The sequence below is a fragment of the Bombyx mandarina genome, chromosome 18, assembly GCF_030267445.1.
Source record: "Bombyx mandarina strain Sakado chromosome 18, ASM3026744v2".
NCBI classification, from domain to species: Eukaryota; Metazoa; Arthropoda; class Insecta; order Lepidoptera; family Bombycidae; genus Bombyx; species Bombyx mandarina.
In genome coordinates this window covers 100,411-119,487 of record NC_143224.1, presented here as the reverse complement: position 1 = coordinate 119,487, position 19,077 = coordinate 100,411, and the positions used below count along the sequence as shown (strand labels likewise).

Here is a 19,077-nt window from a genome sequence, read left to right as displayed (position 1 = left end):
CGTTTGATGCCTTTTTACTAAAGAGTTTTTTACTCTGGTGTAGTTAGGAGTAGTTGTGATCACCTTATGGAGATTTACGGGTTGATATTCGACTGGAATTCCAAAAACTTGTCCACTTGGTGTAGCAATGGAAGTTATGCATATGACGTTTGTTTTTCCATCCGCCATTGATTTCGTTGTAAAATCAAATCTTAATTTCTCCATTTTCTCAATATATTAGCAAAAATGTTGTTTTATAATGGTATTTACGGTGTTTAAATAAGAAAAGACGAAATTGCGTTTCTTCTAAACAACAAGAAACAACATTTAATGCCCTTTCTTCAATAATTCTATAACACACATTTCACAACGTCCATTAACCGAAAAATTATTTAAACAACTATCAATTGTCATATGACAGATTGACATTCAATCATTCATTACAAATATAGTAGAAACACCTACACCGCCTACAAAGGCGGGACTGTCATTTACTATAGGCGGGCCCTGCACTGTGTCCCTCTCGATACTCCCTTTTTTTTTTTTTTTTTTTTCGGGTAGAGGGCCGAAACTCCTACGAGGTCCCCGCGCAAAAGGGGCGCGCGGGGTATGTGAGACTCAACGATCTGCATGGTGTTGTGAGCAGACCGCGGGCCCAAGGATTTTAGGACCCACCCACTAAACGACTCCCCTGCACTCTTACACCCGACGTCCGATCCCCTCCGAGGTCAGAACCCGGATGAGGTAGGGGGGCTACCGCGGTCAACACTACAACCAGACGGCGCGGCTCACCCCAAGGACGCCCAGCCGACGGAGCCTTCGAGGCGAATCGAAGGCTCTGAAACGTCGGCCGTCTCGGTACGGCAGCCCGTCGGGCCGCCCAGACGGTGCCGCTGGTGTCCCGGAATACCCCGCTGAACCAGAACCAGCCTGCCGGGTCGGGACGCGATACACCGTCGACCGGTCGCTCTATTCACTCCACAGCAGCGCGCTAGAGTGCTGGTAGCGCGCCGCGCGGCCTCACCCCCTCAGGTCGCCCCTTGACCTTCACCGGGGGGAGGCCGCCACCTACAGGGGCCGGGACGTACGGGCGTATTCCCGCCTCCGGCCCCCGGCTCGATGGCGACGGATCGGTGCGGAAAGGGAAGAGCTCTCCCTCTCTCGCTCCGCCGCCTCCTTCTGCGAGATGGTGGACTCGCAGAAGTCGAGCATCGCCTTCCAGGACGCGTCGCTGCCGAGCATCGTAGCCACGACGCGCGGCAGCGAGAGGTCCTCTCCTATGACCGCGACGAGGGCGGCGCGTTGCTCGTCGAATCCAGAGCAACGCGCCAATGTATGTTCCGCTGTGTCTTCCTCGTCGCGGTCCGCGCAGTGGTGACACTGCGCCGTCGGTTCCCTTCCGGCTATCTTAAAGAGGTACCGGCCAAAACACCCATGGCCGGTCAACATCTGCGTCAGCCGGAAGGTGAGGCATCCGCGGTCGCGGCCCACCCAGTCCGCGAGAACCGGGCGGACCGCCTCAACGGTACGGAGGCCGGCCGACGGGTCCGCCAAGCTTCGAGACCACGCCTCCAGCACGGACCGCCGAGATTGGAGCCTCCGCGCTCGAACTACTCCTTCGCCGGGGCGCCCTTCCCCCCTAGAGCGAAGGTCGCTACGCCACCGGTAATCGGCAGCGAGCGCCTCCGCCTCCAGGTCCCAGGGTGGCGCCCCGGCGAGCAAGCACGCCGCCTCGAAGGAGACGGTGCGGTATCCTCGGATCGCCCTGACCGCGATCGCGCGCTGCGGACGTCGCAGCGCCGCGACGTTCTTGCGGGTCAGGGCGTGGCACCATACGGGAGCCCCGTATAGTGCCATCGACCGCACCACCCCCATGTAGAGGCGGCGCGCCACCTGATCGGGACCCCCGACGTTTGGAAGCAGCCGGCTCAAAGAGCCGGCCGTCGCCATCAGTCGAGGGCCCAACTTCGCAAAGTGAGCGCGGAAGTTCCACCGACCATCCAGTTCAAGGCCGAGGTACCGAAGACCGGTCACCCCGACCCCGACGCGGACGCCTCCGATCACGAGGTGGGCACCCAGAGGCGGCGCTCGTCCCGGCCCGTGAAACAACAGGGCCTGGGTTTTGTCGAGCGCCACCTCGAGTCCCAGCCGTCGGATCCTTGTGACGACGTGTGCCACGCCTGCGCACGCCAGACGGGCAGACTCCCGGTAGTCCCTCCCCGGAGCCACGACCAACGTGTCGTCGGCGTAACAAATTACGCTCAGCCCGGGGAGGGGACCCCGTACGACGCCCCGCAGGACCCAGTCGTAGCCGATGTTCCACAGCAGGGGGCCCAGGACAGACCCCTGCGGAACACCGCGCTCGACGGGGAAGCGGTACATCGCCCCACCGTGTCCGATGCACTGGATCGACCTGCCCTCGAGGTAGGAGCCGATCAGTCGACGGAGGTATGCGGGGACGCCGTGATACTCCAGCGCCCCCGCGATCACCGACCAGGGCAGGGTGTTGAAGGCGTTCCTTACATCTAAGGATAACGCCATCGCCACCCCGCCCCGGGATACGGCTTCGTCGGAGAGGGCACGCACGCGCAGAATTGCGTCTACCGTCGAGCGGCCCTCTCTGAAGCCGTATTGTTCCGCCGAAAGATCGGGACCCGTCTCGGTCAGGTGCCGGACGATGCGGGCCGCGACGATCCTCTCGAGCATCTTGCCCGCTTCGTCCAGCAACACGATGGGGCGATAGCCCGCGGGTGAGTCCGCGGGGCGCCCGTCCTTCCGCAGAAGGACCAGTCTGCCCATCTTCCATTTCGACGGGAACCGTCCCGACTCGAGGCACGCTTCGAAAAGCCCCCCGAGCCGGTCCCCTAGGGCCTCGAAGGCCAAGCTCCAGACCCGGCCGTGAACGCCGTCAGGGCCGGGGGCCGCGTCCTTCGCTCTCATTCTGGACACGGCCGCATGGATCTCCGCCCCCGTGATAGGGGGAGGGGGCTCCTCGGCAGCGGGAACGCTGGGGCGACGCGGTGGCGTGCCCCACGTGGCGTCCATCTGGGGGGGCTCAAAGTCCCCCCCTGCTGCCGGCGGGAAGAGTGCCGCAACAATTTCCCGCAGCTGCCGAGGCTGGAGCCGCTCGGTCACGGGGAGCGCCCACGGCTGCAGTTTCCTGCGAACCATCTTGTATGGGCGCCCCCAGGGATCTTCGTCGAGCGACTCCAGGAGAGTCTTCATGCTCTGCTTCTTGGCCTCGCCGATGGCCAGCTGCAGCGCCGTCTGCTTTTGACGACAGTCAGCGTGCAGCTGGGCCGCCGTCTCCGCGAACGCAGCGTCGCGACGACGGCGGCGGCGGTGGCGTGCGCTCCGGCGGCGCGCCCTCACGCACTCCTCGCGGAGTCTTGCGATCTCGGGCGACCACCAGAACGCACCCCCACGTGGTGCTCGGGGACCGACCCGGGGCATGGCGGCATCGCAAATGTTTGCCATGGTGCCCCGGAACCAGTCGACCTCCGCATCCACGTCCGCGAGCCGCGCGGGTTTTGGCGCCCACGCAGCAACAGCGGCCGCCTCCATCAGCAACTCCTTGTTCATCCGTTTCAAGGCCCACCTGGGGAACGAACGGGGCGCACCTTGCGGGAGCTCCTCCTCGCCGCGGGCGCCCACGGCTAACGACGACGACAAGGAGGAGGCGGAGAGCTCGAATCGGACGTATCTGTGGTCCGAGAGCGTCTCTGCCCCCTCGAGTACGCGCCAGCCGCGGGTGCGGCGCACGGCGGACGGGGACGCGAACGTCACGTCCACGTGAGATTCCCCGTTCCACCGCACGCAAGTCGCGACCGTGCCTCTGTTTAGGAGACAGAGGCCGGTCGCGATCGCCCACTCCGAAAGGGCCCCGCCTCGCGAATCCGTGCGGGGGGAACCCCAAGCCGTACACTTGGCATTGAGGTCCCCCGCGACGATGACAGGGCGGGACCCGAGGCGGTGTAAAAGCGCCTCGAGCCCGCCCAGAAACCGCTCGAACTCGGCGAGGCTCCTGTTCGGAGAAAAGTACGCCCCGATCACGACGGTCCCGTCGATCCTAGCCGCGACGTACCCGGGTCCCCTGGCCACCATATCCAAGGGGGGTAACGCCGCGGACTGTCGTAATATAATGGCCACGGAGCCGTCGACGTCCCCGATCCAGCAGTCCTGGTCGGTGGGGACGAAATACGGCTCCGCAGCGACAGCAACATCGATTGACCACTCCGCCATGGTGTGGACGAGGAGATCCTGTGCCCTGGCGGAGTGGTTCAAGTTACATTGGAGGAAGCGATGGACGCAACCCATTACGGGGCTACGTCCATCGCTCCCTCGTCTGTCCCGCCCTGCGGCTCTTCTCGTGCCGCGGCGGGAGCTGACTCACCGGCTGCCCTTTTTGCAGCCGGCTTCTTTTTCTTTCCGCCCCTCCTCGTTTTTGTAGAGGAGGGGGCGGACTTGCACGCCGGGCCCCCGGCCCGGTGGTCGGCCTTCCTTTTAGCCGCGTCGCACAAGACACAGTGCGGCGCGACTGCGGTGCAGGAGGCTGCCTTGTGCCCCGGTTGGCCGCAGCGGAAGCACAGGTCGCTGCGGTCCACTGTCGAGGGGCAATTGGCGAGGCCGTGGCCGGTGCCGAAGCACCGAAGACAACGCCACGGCCTGCTCTCCTGCAGTTGCACGTGGGCCACTACCCAGCAAACGCGCAGCCATCCTGGGCTGTCCGAAGGCCGACCATGTGGAGGGGTGGCCAGGAGGTTCGCCGTTGCTACCGGGCAACGCGCCCACGCCGTCCGGGTTCCGGAGTACGTCGCCCGGAGCTCCCCGACTTTGACATCGGCGAGGGCGCAGTTGCCCTGCGACGCGATGGCCGCGGCGACCTCCTCCTTCGTGGCGCACTCGTCGAGGCCCGTAATCTTCACCTCCGCCATTTTTACGGGCCGCGTGATGCGCACCACCTCGGGGTCCGGCAAGATTTCCCGCAGACGGATCGTCAGTTTTTCTGCCGCGGCGCTGGAATTCGCGCCGGGGCATTCTACCAGGCGGGCCCCGTTGGCCGTCTGCCGGACCTTCAGGCCACCCTCCACGCCGAGGGCGTCCACATTTACGCCGCCGCGCGCCTGAGTCATCACGTCGTGGTACGTGATGCCCCGTTCTTTGGCGGCCGGCAGCAGCTCCACAACTACTGCAGCCGACCGCGGGGCGCGCGGCCTCCTTCGTCCAGTTCGGCCCCTAGGCTCCGCTCGACCCTCTTGACGGGGAGCGGCGGCCGTAGGGGCGGGCTTGGGGCGCGGCGCGACAGGCGCCGCAACCTTTTTGGGCCCTCGCCGCACCACCGTCGTCCAGGCCTCGTCCATGTTGGCCGGGGCTGGGGGCAGTGGGCGGGGCTGGGGGGTCGGTGCCGGTTTGGCGGCGTTGGTCCGCCCCTTCTTTTTGTTTCGGCTCCTGCCAGGCCCCGCCTTCGCAGGCTGGGACGGGGCAGGAGCGGACACCGGTTTTGATGCAGGGGCCGTGGGTGCCGGCGCCCCTGCAGCCGCGGGTTTAGGTGCAGCCGCAGCGGGAGCTCGCGCGGGTGTAGCCTTCTTCTTCCCGCTGTATGCTTTTACAGCGGGCTGCACACTCCTGCGGGGTGCCGGCACAGGCGTAATTCCGTTAGCCTCGTGAGCGAGGGGCGGTCTCGCGCGCTCCACCTTGGAGCTGCGCGCCTCCTGTATGAGGAGCTGCCGCCTCAACTCGTCCACCTCACTGAGGCCTTCCGCTTCGGGCGGAGGAGGGGCAGGGGCCGAGCTGCGTTGCCGCTCGATGAGGTCGGCAACCATGGTCCTCAACTCGGCCATGTCCACTCGCAGCTGCCCATTCTCCGCCCGAAGTTTGCCATTCTCGTTCGAGAGTTGCTCGAGGCGGGCGTGCTGCAGGGCCACTTCCTGCCGCAAGCCCGCCGTCTCCGTCGTTGTGGTGCGGTCTACCACTTCCCTCAGACGTTCTTCTAGGGTGGCCGCTCCGGATTTTAAGGCCCGCACGCAGTCACCCTTGAGTCCACCGCCGGATGTTGCCACGACTGCGGAAACCAATTTCCCAACCACCTCGAATGCTCGGAAGGGGTCAGAGGGACCCACCCCGGCCAGGCAGCGCTCTAAACGCGCGACCTCTCCGGTTTCCGCTTTTCCTCTTGCCTCACGGCAGGCGGTCCTGGACTGCGCCGAGGAGGCAGCAGCCAGTCCGCGAGAAGAGACTGCGTCACAATCTGTGGCGGGCGGCGCCACAGCAGCCGCCGGCAATTCCGCCAACGCCATGTACTTGGCGCTGGCAGGCTCTCCCTCCGACGAGTCGGACGGAGCGGAGGACGCCGGCTGTCGAGCCGACTTCCGCTTCCGCCGAGTCCGCTGTCGAGTGTCGGTGAACAGCGCCGGTGTCTCCCGCCTCCCCCACGCGGTGGGGATTACGGGTTGGCCGGCAGCCCGCCGAGTGCAGCGAGCAACACGGCAGACCACCGCCCGACGCTCAAAAGAGCAACAACGACGAAGCCACGCCGGTATACCGGTACCCCCCTCTGGAGGGCGTGCCCCTGTAGCCGAAGCCGGGGACATGGCGACCAGCGGCCGGAAGATGCGTAAGCAACGCCGGCTCACTTCTCCATCGAAAGGCAGGCCAAAAGTGGCCCACCATCTCCCATGGGTTACGTCCGAAACGGGTCGGACGTGACCCGAAGAAAAACAAAAAAGGGGGAAGAAAGGGGAAAAGAGAGGGAGCCCGAGCGTCTCCAGGAGGAACACCCTTCAGCGAGTGAAGGGCGTGGAGAGCCCGCAACTCCCCCTGCTGGTTTTGGTCCGCGTCATCCGATCTCTTTCGTTGCAAGCCTAACTAGGCTACCCTACTCCTACACCTAACCTACCTCCCTAACACCTAAGAATCCTTGCAACGAAAAAGATCGGACGATACCCCTGGGAGTGGGACTGTTCCCAGAGGATCCCGTTATCCGCCACCTACGGACGCGCCCGGTGGAAGTCCAGCAAAACTCCCCCACAGACGGAGCCCCCGGCCACGCAGAGTGCGCGCCGGGGGGCCCGCCCAGGTCCCTCGGGCTCTCGATACTCCCTCGCTCTTACATTATTTTTTTTTTTTTTTTTTTTATTGCTTATATGTGTGGACGAGCTCACAGCCCTCCTGGTGTTAAGTCGTTACTGGAGCCCATAGACATCTACAACGTATATGCGCCACACACCTTGAGATATAGTTCTAAGGTCTCAGTATAGTCACAACGGCTGCCCCACCCTTCGAACCGAAACGCATTACTGCTTCACGGCAGAAATAGGCGGGGCGGTGGTACCTACCCGTGCGGACTCACAAGAGGTCCTACCACCAGTATAAATACATATCGAGGCGTACATATATCGCTGAGGGGACATCAGCCGATCGTCATCGCATCCGTTTACCTCCTCCCCCTGACAGGACCCTCCTGAGTAGTGACATTGAGACACTGTTCGGCATGGGAGACTCTGTCATTCTGCCAGGCGATTTAAATTGCCACCACACTAGGTGGAACTGCCATCGTACTAACTTAAGCGGTAGGCGTCTCGACGCGTTTATAGACGACCTCACCTTCGAAGTAGTCTACCCCCCAACTCTAACATGTTATCCGTATAACATCGCGCTCCGTCCGAGCACTATAGACCTGGCACTACTTAGGAACGTAACTCTGCGCTTGCGTTTCATCGAAGCACTGTCAGAGCTCGACTCAGACCACCGACCTGTCGTTATGCAGCTCGGTCGCCCCCACAACCCAGTCACAGTTACGAGGACCATTAGGAACGCGGCAATGCGGGCCTACGATCGTCTTCCCACGCATTCAAACCGGATTCGGATGCGTCCTCTACAGCGGGAAGTCAGTCGTGGCCGCTGGAAACTACATACCCGATCATGTAGACCGAATGGTAAACAGTCGACGTCGCCCAAAGCACGTCATTACTGATCCTCCCGATCCATTAACGGTGCTTTTAGGCACCACAAGCACCGGTCACCGTCCTCGTCGAACCCGTCGCTTGCGACGAAGAGCTAGACGAGCGAATTAACCCATAGACACAGCCCACTGAGTTTCTCGCCGGATCTTCTCAGTGAGTCGCGTTTCCGATCCGGTGGTAGATTCTGCGAAGCACTGCTCTTGCTAGGGTCAGTGCTAGCAACACTCCGGTTTGAGCCCCGTGGGGTAGCAAGGGGGCGTGTAAATAGCCCTCCTGCGGCGGGAGCATATAAAGCGGGGTTGTAGAAAGGCGTGTAAATAGCCGTCCTAAGTGGTATGTGACAATAAATGTTTGTCACTTATAATTAGCGGAGCGGTAAAACTATATAGCGGTAAACAAAAGCTAGTAATTAAACTAAAGATATAAATTAAATACACATAAGCGAGAGGGCGGGCGAATGATTACACGAAAGCAGCAATAAAATGGCAATAAATTAAAAGAATTTGCACTCACCTGTAGACCTTGCCAGTGACTGTCGTGCGGGCGTCGGCGATGGAAGCATGCGGGCGGCGGGAGGGGGGCGTAGCTCACGTAGCTTTTCGTAAACACAAGCACTACATGCACTACGGTACATCTGCCGCCATCTAGGCAGCTAGCGGTGAAGCGTTATCGATCGGGAGCTAACACCACGCTTTGGATTAAATTACGCTCGCGGTAATTATTAACTGACAAACTCCAAAGGTGGCACCATCCCAATAATTCATTACGCATCCTATTACTACATCCGCGCGCAACCATCCTGCCCGCCTTGAAAGTTCGCAGGACTTTCAACAAATATATAAAGATACTAAGATAGGAAGCATAAAGTTTAAATATCGGGAAGTTATTTGAAAAGAAACAAATTTTAATTAATAATAAGCCATCATGAATGTTTACGAGTAGAGTTGAAGCGGTTGATGACATGCGGTACTCTAATTTATTCTAGCGGTAGCGGATATAATTTTACAACTGGACGTTTAAGAAATCCAGATTTCGTTTTTACCAAAGCAACGCGTTTAATGTTATCGACACATGGATACACCTCTTGTATAACGCCAAGTGGCCAGCGGAGCGGTGGAATGTCATCTTGATGAATAAGAACTACTGTCCCAACCTTCACGGGGTTATCTGTTGTACACCACTTCTGTCTGACTTGCAACGTATGCAGGTACTCTAATCTCCATTTCCTCCAATAGGAATTAACCAAACTATCTAACAACGCTTTGCGATTAGTTAGACTCATCTGATTTGCGGACAATTCAAACGCGGGTAAATACTGCAAAGGAGTGGACATCAAAAAATGTGCGGGTGTGAGAATTCCGGGGTTGGGATCTGCGGATAAAAGACATAAAGGTCTGGAATTGATAAGACATTCTATTTGATTCAACACCGTTAACATCTCTTCGTAAGTGAGAATTTGTGCGCCTATTACTCTATTTAAATGGGTTTTAACGGATTTAATGTTTGATTCCTATAAACCTCCAAAATGTGGAGTCAGAGGCGGGATCATCTTCCCAATGATTCGGTATTTAGTTAATTCATCATTCCATGCGGATATAAAATTATTTGAAACTAGAAGTTTATACATTTCGTCTAACTGAGCCTTTGCGCCAACAAAATTAGTGCCTCGACGAGATATAAAACGTTTGAAAGCGGCAAGAAATGAGTCCGCTGACAAATCCGAGGCTAACTCAATATGTATAGCCTTTGTCGTTAAGCATACGAACAGGCAAATGTAAGCCTTTTGTGAATGATGACCACGTTTGCGTACAAGCGTTATCTTAAATGGGCCCGCGTAATCTACTCCCGTGTGAAAGAAAACTTTGGCCTCCATTACACGGCTTGACGGAAGGTCAGCCATCATGGGAGTTGGGTGTGAAGGTGATACTCGAAAACATGATTTACACATATGCACTCTTTTTCTTATAACGTTTCTAGCGGACAATATCCAAAAGCGTTGACGAATAATGGACATCAAAAGGTCCGGACCAGTGTGCAAGTTTGTATTATGAAAATAATCAACAATAATATTTATTATGTGATCGCGTTTTGGCAATAAAGCTGGGTGTTGAGTTTCAAACGGTAAATCAGAGTTCGAAAGTCTACCCTGAATACGTAAAATTCCATCTTCGTCAATAAATGGACTAAGTTTACGAATGTTTTTCGAAGGTAAATCTAATTTTCTAATGCTGGCAATATCATGACCAAAATATTTAGCTTGAAGAGCTCGAATAATAGCTTTCTCAGCAGTATTTAAATCGGATGCGGTTACAAACTTGTTTCGCGGTAATTTTATTATAAATCGAAGTACATAAACAACACAGCGAAGAAGTTTTGACCATGACGAAATTCTCAACCCAAGTTGATATATTGGGGAATCTTCGACAACAGTTAAAGTGGTAAGTGTTACAGATTTTTTCATTTCAGGTATGTCACTTCCAGATTTACAAGGTACAAAAGGTTCAATATGTCATTGTGAAATAGGATAGCAGGCCCATGAAGGACCCTGCCACCAAAGCGAGTTGTTAATAATTTGTGACAGTAAAAGACCTCGTGACACACAATCGCTAGAATTTTCCTTACCATTAATATGAAAAAAGCGGTCAGGTGATAAATTCTCCTGAATTTGAGCGATGCGGTTTCCTACAAATATTGACCATCTATGCGGGGAAGATTTGATCCAAGAAAGAGCAATTGTAGAATCTGAGAAAGCGTATATAGCGATGATAGGATGTAAAGAATTATAAGCGTTATAAATAAGTTTAACTAATTTTGACAAAACAAGAGCGGCACAAAGCTCAAGGCGAGCTAATGTAGCTATCTTAACCGGAGAAACCTTTGATTTTGAGCACAATAATCTTAAAGTAATATCTCCTGTGGGATCTGTAATGTGTACATAAACAACGCAACCGTAAGCGTTCAAGCTTGCATCACAAAATGCAACAATATATACTTCACAGTCTTTGGAAACTCCAATATGGCGCGCTATTGCTATAGTTGAAAGCAATGGAAGCTCTTTCACAAGTGAAGAGTAGCGGTAAATAATTGTATCTGGAGGTGTATCATCCCAGTCTGTTTTAGAATTCCAGAGTTCCTTAATTAGCAATTTAGCGAACAATATAACTGGAGCAACTAAACCAAGCACGTCGAACAAGCGTGCGACTAAAGATAATATTGTTCTCTTAGTGCACTTTTCATTAGTGTTTGAGCTCGTCATAAAAAATGAGTCATTAGCGGGAAGCCATGCAAGGCCTAAAACTTTCATGGTATTATTAGCATCATCAGAGAAGCTTACAGAAGAGCGGTGCGTATCTGGAAGGCTATTAAGAAAGGCAGCGGAGTTACTTGCCCATTTTGTTAAATTAAAACCTCCTGATTTAAAGAGTGAAATTAGTTGTTTCGATAGTTGATAGCTGAAATATATTCGTGTAGGGATGTGACGAGATCATTCATATATAATTGAGACTCAGCTACACTAGCGGCTTCTGGATAACGATAACATTCATCTGATGCTAATTGACGTACAGTACGCATTGCTAAATAAGGTGATGACTTTAAACCAAAGGGCAGACAGTTAAAAGCTAAAATGCGAAGTTTATCATTTTTAAAACGGTACAATATTTTTAAATATTTATGGTGGTCTGTGGTCACCCTAATGCGTAAGTATATTTTTTCCACATCAGCGCACAATGCCACAGCAAAAGCAAAAATAAGTCTGCCTGTAAATTTGGACCAGTATGCAAGACGTCATTAAGTGACAGTCCACTAGATGTTTTAGCACTAGTATCGACAACTACACGTAGTTTGGTGGTAGTCTTGCTTGGGCGGATAACTGCATGGTGCGGTATATAATAACCATTATCGGTTTCCTTAGCGGTGTCGTTAATTTCAGTTAAATAACCTTTACTAGTGTAATCCTGTATAACGATATCGTAATCATCGCGGAGTGAGGGTAATTGAACAAACTTACGTTCGAGCGAAAGAAAACGGCGGTGAGCAACAGTATAAGATTTGCCAAGGTCAGCGGGATTTCTACTAAATGGTAACTCAACCGTATATCGGCCATCATTATCGCGGGTAATTGTAGAAATATATTTGTTTTCACACTCGACTTCCTCAGGGCTAAGATGACGATCATGAGGAATCTCCTCTAATTCCCAAAATTTATGTAAAAATGACTCAAGGTCTTTAGGCGTTATAGATGAGAAAGTTTTATGTAAAGTGAAGGTAGAATGAGTTTTAGTATTTACGAAAGCGGGTGGATTATCAATATAAACTGTACTAGATAGTCACAAAGAGGTATTATTAGGTATCATTTATAACAGAAATATTATCATGTTGCGGTTTCATAATGCCGGTGTAACTCACATCAGGTACGTCACCCATAAGAACATAAAAGAAGGTTGTTTCTACGGCAGGTGGCGCTAGTGAACCAGTATCTATACGATTACCTAAGTATATATGTCGGCGCGCGGCTTAGATCACAAAGCGCATCCGCACCCTTTGTCGGCGATCGCCGCTGGCACACTTTTTTTTTTTTTTTTCCTACCTATGCTGATAGCCTTGAGAGGCTATTTCAGCTTCACCCTAACGTGTGTAGGTGAGCTCACGGGGCTCAAACCGGAGAGTTGCTAACACTGACCCTAGCAAGAGCAGTGCTTCGCAGAATCTACCACCGGATCGGAAACGCGACCCACTGAGAAGATCCGGCGAGAAACTCAGTGGGCTGTGTCTAGGGGTTAATTCGCTCGTCGAGCCCTTCGTCGCAAGCGACGGGTTCGACGAGGACGGTGACTGGTGCTTGTGGTGCCTAAAAGCACCGTTAATGGATCGGGAGGATCCGCAATGACGTGCTTTGGGCGACGTCGACTGTTTACCATTCGGTCTACAGGATCGGGTATGTAGTTTCCAGCGGCCACGACAAGAGGGTTCTCATGTCGTGCCGCCTTCTCGAAATGGCGCAATGATGCCGACTGTAGATACTTACTGACAGAGTCGAGCTCCAGGTCATCGTGGAGATCCACGTTCCTCAGGAACCATGGTGCTCCGACGGCTATCCTGCAGAATCGGGATTGAATAACCTGAAGGGGCTTCAAGTTGGTGCGGGCTGCGTGAGCGAACACTACGCTTGCATACGTCATAACGGGGCGTATGCAAGTTTTGTAGAGAGTTACCTTATTACGGAGGGACAGTTTGTTTCGCTTGCAAAGCATAGGGTAGAGACGTCCTAATATGAAGGCGGCACGGTCGCGTACCGTTTTAATATGGGGACGGAATGTCATCCCTCTGTCGAGGGTGACGCCTAGGTATTTGACCTGCGAGGTCCACGGTATGGGCTGGCCAAAGAGAGTGACGGGGCTAACGGCGGAGGTGTTTGCGCGCCTATTAGGGAGTGGGATGCTCGAAGTGGTATTCGGAGGGCGACCCCTTTTGAAGAGCACCGCTGTGCTTTTCGTGGGGTTGATGTCGATGCGCCACTTCCGGAACCACTGTTCCATGGTGGCTACTGCGATCTGGAGTCGCCGATGAAGCAGCGACATCTTCCTACACGAGTAGTAGATAGCCGTGTCATCGGCGAAGAGCGCTAGATGGGTCTCCGGAGACCGGGGTATATCATTGATATACAAACTAAATAATAACGGGGAGAGCGCGGAGCCTTGCGGGACTCCGGCAGTCAGATGACGGGGGCGAGAGCGAGTTCCCTCTACTCGATATCGAAACAAACGGTTCGACAAGAAGTCTCGTATGATGAGCACGAGTCTGTCTGGCACTCCCATGTTGTACAGTTTGTAGATCAAACCGTTATGCCAGACTTTGTCGAACGCCTTTGCGACATCGAAGAAGAGGGCGCCGGTCGGAATTTGTTTACGTCTATTTAGCCCTATTAAGATGTGCTCCGTGAGGCGGTGCACTTGTTGTACGCACGAGTGCTTAGCGCGGAATCCAAACTGCGCCGCTGGCACACTTGCAACGGTCGACGACATGCGGCTTAGATCACAGAGCGCGTCGGCACCCTTTGATGACTCGGGTCACCGGCACATTTACAACGATCAACGGCAGGCGGCTTGGATCACAGAGCGCACCGGCACCCTTTGACGGCTCCGGTCACCGGTACACTTGCAACGTTCGTGGCGGTCGGCTTAGATTATAGATTAGATATATATTTAAAAAATTCCATATCAGCGTAGTCATTCGATTGACTGGGTACGCTTTTACTATTTCGATTTGCCCGTTTATTACCAAAACACAATCAAGTATGATGATATTTCTTACAATTATTGTTTAATTTTTTATTGAGTGCTTATCTAAATTTCCCAAAGAGGATGAGATTGAGGAATACGAAAATAAAGAAAGGTTTTTTTGTAAATGAAATTATTTTATTATTAATGAATCATTCAGCATTCGTCAGTCGTCATTTAAATTCTAGCCCGGATCCAGGAGTTAAAGGATGTGACTCTAGCGAAACCGGCAGGGTAGCCTCTCTGGCAGCCTCTGTCTGATCCGAACGACGTGATACCGATCTGGAAAGTACAAGAAACAAATGGGAAATGTAGGGAGTCATAAAAGGCTACCCTAATAAATAAACAAATAAACAAACAGAGAATCTATAGGCAACCAGTTAAAGCAGTAAAGTTAAACAAAACTAGTGTACTGACCAGCTGACGGCCTCCGCCGCTGCCGATGGAGAGAGGGCCGCCGGAGTCTCCGCTGCAGGTGCTGCGACCGTTAGCGCCGGAAACACAGAGGGTGGAGCCAATGATCACAGAGTTTCCGTACGTGCGGGCGCAGACGGCGTTGGTAATGACCTGGAGGCTCACTTGGCGTTTTTGTTGGTTGTTGGCTCCCGAAGCAGCTGGAATAGTCAATTAATTTTATCAGCACTCTCTCATGGCGCCTTCTAGTCGCGGAGTCAACGCAGAATACAAAATGAGAGAATAATATATATTTTTTTTTTCAGAAATGATAAATACTAACCATCGGAGGTCCTCCCGAAGCCGGCAGCCCAGGCCCAAGTACCAGCAAAGTTGTTGCTTCCACTGGCTAGGTTGATGCGCTGGATGTTGTCTGTAATGAGGTGAAGTAGACAGAATCACATTACAGGTGTAGGAACTCTAAAATAATCAATAATTTAAACAAAGCACAGATAATGGTACTGACTGTTGAAGCCAACATGGTTGTGGTTGATGACGGCGACGTCGTTGTTGAGGTTGTTCATGTTGTAGCTGCCGTGCAGGTGAACACTGGAGGTGGTGACCCTGGTGCCGCCGGAGAAGATGTTAGCTGTACCAAAAGCGAGGGTGAACTGACGAGCCTGGGCGTTCCTGGTTCTCCAGCAGTGAGCCGCGGTCACGGAGCGGGTGTTGGTCAGTAAGGAAGCTCCGCAGATGGAAGTTCTGCCATTCGTGAGTGCGATCACAAGTCCAGCCTATGATATGAGAAAAATAAGAAAAATCAAGTATTTTGATGCGGAATAACATTGTACATTTCAAGGAACAATATACAATTTAGTTGATCTTTTAGAGAAGTGCGCTAACGGCCGGAGAGTCCCAGCAGGAGGGTACTCGTTGCCGACTCTCCTCTGGACTAACACAGTTAAGGATCCGGTGATAGACACTTGGAGCCCACCGAGTATTTCGGCGGATCTTCTCATTGGGACGCGATTCCGTTCCGGTGATAGACTCTGTGAAGCACTGCTCTTGCTAGGACTGGTTTCAGTGAATTCTATCAGCTTAAGCCTGTGAGCTCAACCAACCGTCCGCGGGAAGTTGGAACAGCCCCTTAGGCTACCGGTGAATAGGTAGTAAAATAGTAATAATAATTAAATGACTAATATGCTATGGTGATGTACAAGTTGAAATAAAATTGATTGGTTTGTCTTAATCACTCGTCGAGGTAAGGTTTCGATGAAAATTTGAATAAAAGTTTAAAATCGGTAGGATTAGTGCGTATTGGATAGCAGTAGGTACTTACAAGATGGGGGTGAGCACCAGCGTTGGCGGCAGAACCACCCACAATCCTGGTACCGTCGAAGTCAGCGGCTTCCTCGGCACGTCTAAGACTCTCGGCCCGGGGGATACCGATCTTGTTGTGGTAGTCAAGTTCGATGGCCTCTTCTGCCACGACCACGGCCGCCAACGCCATCAGTACTGCTGCGAAGACCTTCATGGCTATTACCAGTTTACAGGTTCCCTCGAGTAGAATGTTGTCAGTCATCGCTTCGGTATCTTTTATACTTGCAAAAATAGTATCTTATCTCAACAAAAGTCTCATTTCAAAATTTAATTAATAAATTTTACATGTAAATGATGATAAAATTAAATTGCGAAAATAATCCCCATCATTCATAAAAATTAAATCATCATAGATAGTAAATTGACGAGATCTTGTTTGTGTGTCAAAAATATACCAACCGGCGGGCCCGGCGTGTCGTGTGAATTAGCCGCAGCACGGTAGGCAACCTCGAATCCACGAGGTACGTGCACCTCAAGGTCACTCTATCTCACTCCATCCCCGCTGTTCCCAATCCCACTCCTTCTATTTCATACGCGGCTAAAGCCGCTATTCAACCCTCCTTCCGACCTACTCCTGCTTCTGCTCCGAAACCAATCACTCCTACCTCGGGCCCGAGGGGTCGCACCAACGAAGATCTCAAACGCCACACGCCTATATTGGTGGAGGCTCTCCCTAATTGGACTAGCCATATGGCTGCCATTACGGAGCGCCTTGGCCGGGCTCCGTCAGTGCGACCCTACGGATCCGGTTTTCGATTCCTGCCGTCATCCGTCGAGGAGTGGAGGGTGGTCCAGGCGTACCTGTCGGGGGCCTCCGCAGCTGACAGTGCCATTAAATGGTACTGTTATGCGCTGACGGAGGGCATCCCTACTAAGGTAGTGATCCGGGGCCTCCCTGCCGACACGGATGCGGCAGTGATCACGCAGGCTGTAAAAGAGCTTGGATTTCCGGCGCGTTACGCCCGGTGTATCGAGGCCAGGAGAGGGAGGCCGGGCTGCATATTTTATGTAGCTCTCGACCACCTCTCCAAGGTCGACCTCGCCCGCCTGTACGCAGTCAATGAACTGCTGTACTTGCCGGTGGTGTCAGTTAAGGGTTGGCGTTCTGGAAGAGAGCCTGCGCAGTGTCATCGCTGCCAGGCCTTCGGCCATGCCTCCACCAACTGCCACCGAGCGGTCGGCTGCGTACGATGGGCAGGAGAGCACGCGGTAGCGGACTGCCCAAGGCCGAGGGAGGGCCCATTTACCTGTGCCAACTGCGGCAAGGACCACGCAGCCGTCGACAGACGGTGCGCGATCTACCGCAGAAAGGTCAGGTCGATGGGACTAACCGTACCCCCTCCAATGCCACCGGTGCCTAGACTAAGGAACACCCCAGCTCCAATTCCCATACCGACTGTGTCACTTCCAACTACCTCTAAGGGTAAGGGTAAGGGGAAGGGAAAGTCTTCCCTTCCTCTGCCGAGTGACTACCGAGAGGCACCCATGGGCCGGTCGGCAGTGCCCAACCCTCTACTTACAGAGACATAAACTTAGTGTCCCAATAAACATACTTTAACAACTGGATTATGAATAAATCTTGAAACATTTGGTATAATAACCGGCAAACTTCTTGAGCATTTGTTGACGTAGTGGGGGTAAGTTTGCGCATGGTACACTCACGTGCAAAAACATTACTTACTCTGCGTCATAATGCTATTAAATTATTAAAATCAACATATGTATTTATTTATATATTTATTAGAACATCAACAAAACATATAGGTTAATAATTGTAATAATTTAACCTTGGGGTAAAATAGATATTCCTTCTATTAAGTCAAAACTAGAGCTGTTGCCAGGTCTTGGTTCAGTTGAAACGAAGCTGGTATTTGTAATTTTTTTTTCGTTATCATAATCTTGACCATCATCATCATCACTGTTTTCATCACCCGAGTCGCTATCATCGTGATGAGTCGACATAGGGCTCATCGGCGTAGTTTACAACTCGGTCGATTCGGTCTTCTTTTTTGTCTGTAATTAATTATTTTTTGAAGATATTCGATTCGTAGTAATCGAATGTTACTTTTTTCATTTACCAGCTTCCGATTATTTTCTGTTCTTTTTTCCATCTGAAGCCTAGCTCTTTCATAATTCGTCGTAAGCTTCTTTAAATTTTTCGAAGCCTTTCTACGGTACGGAGTTTCGCTGCTTGTTATGTAGTTATTATGATTACATCTTTTTATTACAGATTGAACGAAACTATCCGTTCCGGTAACTTTCTTCTTCCCTGATCTTTTCTTACCCGGAGTCCGAAACACGGCGAGCAAGCCAGAGCCTTTAGCTTCGTTAATAATGCACCTAACAGTACTCACTGATGTTTTTGTTGCTTCCGAAGTCTGTTTTAATTTTTCCATATCATTCTTCCCCTGTTTTATAAAGAAGCAATATACGTCGTACACAAATTTTCTACCCTTTCTTTTAAGTACTACACCAGTTTGTCACGGCATAGTGTATGTTTTATAAAAAATCAACAAACACTCAACAAATAGCAATGGCAACAAAGTCCACAAGCAATTATAACAAATAACTTAACGATTAATAACGATAGACTTTCCACTGTGCGCAAGCGTACTTTTGGGAGCAAGCGGAATGAGGGCGCGGTGCGGGACGCAAGGTTCGACTGATCTACCAATAACGCGCTCGATACGATTTCCCCTGCCGTCGCGCCTCACCCTCACCACCAAAGTGATCTAAAATTCGGTTCTGCGCAGTCAAGGTCATTTGCTCAAGAAGTTTGCCGATTACTATAAGAGCCGTTAATGCTTAGATCAGGCGGCTAATTCACACGACACGCCGGGCCCGCCCGTTGGTATATTGTTGACACACAAACTAGATCTCGTCAATTTATTATCTATGATGATTTTATGAGCAGTGGGGATTATTAATTAAATTTTATCATCATTTACGTGTTAAATTTATTAATTAATTTTTGAAACGATACTTTTGATGAGATAAGATACTATTGTTCGACATGCCTGCTGAGTTTCTTGCCAGTTCTTCTCAGGACAGAGGCTAGTTTTTGTGAATTGGCGATAGTTCTTTTT

The 19,077-nt window shown here is 52.3% G+C and overlaps 2 protein-coding genes across 2 annotated transcripts; both read right to left on the bottom strand.

Annotated features, from left to right (window-relative positions):
* Nucleotides 1-4,283: 4,283 nt before the first annotated feature.
* LOC149500914 (uncharacterized) lies at nt 4,284-6,736 on the bottom strand. The gene has a single exon (XM_089734683.1). The coding sequence runs from the start codon at nt 6,567-6,569 to the stop codon at nt 4,296-4,298; it is 2,274 nt and encodes a 757-aa protein (XP_089590809.1). The 5' UTR covers nt 6,570-6,736; the 3' UTR covers nt 4,284-4,295.
* Nucleotides 6,737-14,334: 7,598 nt separating this feature from the next.
* LOC114249738 (epithelial serine protease-like) lies at nt 14,335-16,224 on the bottom strand. The gene is made up of 5 exons (XM_028183412.2): nt 15,951-16,224; nt 15,138-15,405; nt 14,955-15,044; nt 14,636-14,832; nt 14,335-14,500 (listed from the first exon to the last, which is right to left on the bottom strand). Exons 1-5 carry the CDS (start codon nt 16,191-16,193, stop codon nt 14,396-14,398), a joined length of 903 nt encoding a protein of 300 aa, XP_028039213.2. The 5' UTR covers nt 16,194-16,224; the 3' UTR covers nt 14,335-14,395.
* Nucleotides 16,225-19,077: the final 2,853 nt, after the last annotated feature.

What these genes read in the sequence shown, in the direction of transcription:
- LOC149500914 (XM_089734683.1), bottom strand. Translation starts at nt 6,569, where the DNA reads ATGTCCCCGGCTTCGGCTACAGGGGCACGCCCTCCAGAGGGGGGTACC.
- LOC114249738 (XM_028183412.2), bottom strand. Translation starts at nt 16,193, where the DNA reads ATGACTGACAACATTCTACTCGAGGGAACCTGTAAACTGGTAATAGCC. An exon ending in CTGGTGCTCACCCCCATCTT is followed by an intron (nt 15,406 to 15,950) that starts GTAAGTACCTAC and finishes CTCATATCATAG; the next exon opens with GCTGGACTTGTGATCGCACT. An exon ending in GCGGCGGAGGCCGTCAGCTG is followed by an intron (nt 14,501 to 14,635) that starts GTCAGTACACTA and finishes TGTACTTTCCAG; the next exon opens with ATCGGTATCACGTCGTTCGG.